The sequence below is a fragment of the Branchiostoma floridae genome, chromosome 2 (genome assembly GCF_000003815.2).
Source record: "Branchiostoma floridae strain S238N-H82 chromosome 2, Bfl_VNyyK, whole genome shotgun sequence".
NCBI classification, from domain to species: domain Eukaryota; kingdom Metazoa; phylum Chordata; class Leptocardii; order Amphioxiformes; family Branchiostomatidae; genus Branchiostoma; species Branchiostoma floridae.
Window position 1 is genome coordinate 4,939,737 of NC_049980.1, and position 1,976 is coordinate 4,941,712.

The window sequence follows — 1,976 nt, forward strand, 5'->3', positions numbered from 1 at the left end:
GTATTTACAGGACCTGGTATAGCTACATGTAAGTGCCAGTTATCAAAGGTCACACAAGGTGTGCGATCTGACAGGGGTCAACCCACTGGACAGGGCCGCATGGAAGCGTGGTGTGAAGACTAGCCGACTGCTGCCTACCCCTACGTCAGGGATCCCAGCAGCAGTATAATCTAACAATGGATAGGGGGAGACATTTCATAAGCATCTGTCAAGGATTTGGACTCAGTACCTCCAAGTTCTGAGTCAACTATCCTAATACCTTTAAACATAAAACATCACTCACTTATTCAATAAAATAACCCTTGCAAAACAGCTAGAGACATAGAAGAGGATGTCATTGAATGAAGACTGTACATGGACTTACTTGTGCCAAAGGGTGTTACTCCAGGACCTATAGAAAGTCCATCCAATTTTGTTATGTCTGATTGCTGTTTATGTTAGTTTTAGTGGACTTTTATCCAGTGTAATTCCTTCACACCAATTAATTGTAGGGAGTAAGTCCATTTTCAGTCCTTTGTGAGTATTAGTCCATTTTCAGACCATTGGACTTACTGAGGGTAAAAAGGGGACTACAGTCCCAATGCAAAATATAATGCATGGGTACTTACTCATAGCCTTCCCATCCTCTCCATCACTCTCATCCCCTTTAGTAGCCCTGCAGCCACAGGGCAGGGAAGACAGGGTGGAGGCCATGTTGGGAGGGGCAGGCTTTCCCAGGTGCTCTGTGACATAGTCGACTGCACACATCACAACACTACAGAATATACAAGGACGAGATAATCAGCCTCAATAAGTGTACAGAACATACACAACACAATACATACAAAGACCCTGTATACCGTCCATATTGCCTGTACTTAGTGTCCATACCGCCTGTAGAGTCTTTACACCTTTTCAAGGTAGCAGAGTACAGTTTTCGGCCTATGGGGCTTCCTATAGATAAGGACCGCAATTTGACTGACATCGACCCGGATAAAATTATAGTAGGGTGCATTTGGGAAGCACGACAGACGAGTATGTTAAAGTCGAGGGTACAGCGTACAAAATAACCAAAAACAAAAAAAATTGTGGTTTTTTAACATTGTGACGCCCTCTTTGAAATAGGGTCATGCGGGGTCACCCGGAACTGCAACCGACTCACATAGACAGCCAGCTGTAAAGGTCACGCGTATTTATATAACGACAGGCCAAACTGAAAAATCTCATTTGTGCCATCTGAAAGCCGACATATTATACTAGCACACAGTAAAGTTCATCCCTTGCTTACATGTACTTTAAGGTATTTACGAACGATTGAAGATTTCAACCGCACTATGTTTTTACCCCTACGTCATTGACTCTGGGGGTCGCGTAGAAATACTGTACTCTGCCGCCTTAAGCTTGTAGTGTCCGTACAAAATTCAAAGTCAGGTACTACCCATTTTTGTCTTGACTGGAGTGCAGAAATTTGTGTCAAGAGCACAATACTGTTGGTAGCATGACGGGATTTGAACCCAGGACCATCGGGTTCTGAGCCAAATATCTTGTTCTTACTCAGTACTACCCTACCCGTGGAAGGATCTAAGATCTAAGCTTAAGGTTACAATGTACTATCTTAGCAGGAAAGTTCATCTGTGTTTCACTTGGTAGAATACATTATAGAAATTGCTAAACTTTCTTTCCAACACTGAATTGATATAGGGACTTACCCTAAGTTTTCGGTCAAACTCCGTCGACCTTGTTCACAGAATGACCCTCTCTATCTCCAGCAGTGATGTCAGGAACACGCCACTTGTCAAGGAGGGGGTCATAAGTATTAGAAAGTCTATTTTGCCCCCTGGCTTACACTGAACAGAGACGGGGGGCGACATAGACTTTCTGATACATGTACTTATGACCCCCTCCTGCAAAAGTGGCGTGTTCCTGATGTCACTGCTGGAGATAGAGAGGGTCATTCTGTGAACAAGGTTGACGGAGTTGACCGAAAATTTAGGGTA

At 43.7% G+C, this 1,976-nt stretch overlaps 2 protein-coding genes across 2 annotated transcripts in view; both read right to left on the reverse strand.

Moving 5' to 3' along the window:
- The window catches only part of LOC118410349, a 10,514-nt gene extending 9,764 nt beyond the window's left edge, over positions 1-750 (reverse strand). Inside the window, exon 1 of the mRNA XM_035812012.1 lies at positions 609-750. Within this exon, the coding sequence (XP_035667905.1) occupies positions 609-747 (139 nt within the window). The 5' untranslated portion in view covers positions 748-750. The remainder of the gene's footprint in view (positions 1-608) is intronic.
- Positions 751-1,529: 779 nt separating this feature from the next.
- Positions 1,530-1,976, reverse strand: part of LOC118431384 (uncharacterized protein KIAA0825 homolog) — a 20,336-nt gene continuing 19,889 nt past the window's right edge. The window contains exon 17 of the mRNA XM_035842555.1: positions 1,530-1,544. Coding sequence (XP_035698448.1) covers positions 1,530-1,544 — 15 coding nt within the window. The remainder of the gene's footprint in view (positions 1,545-1,976) is intronic.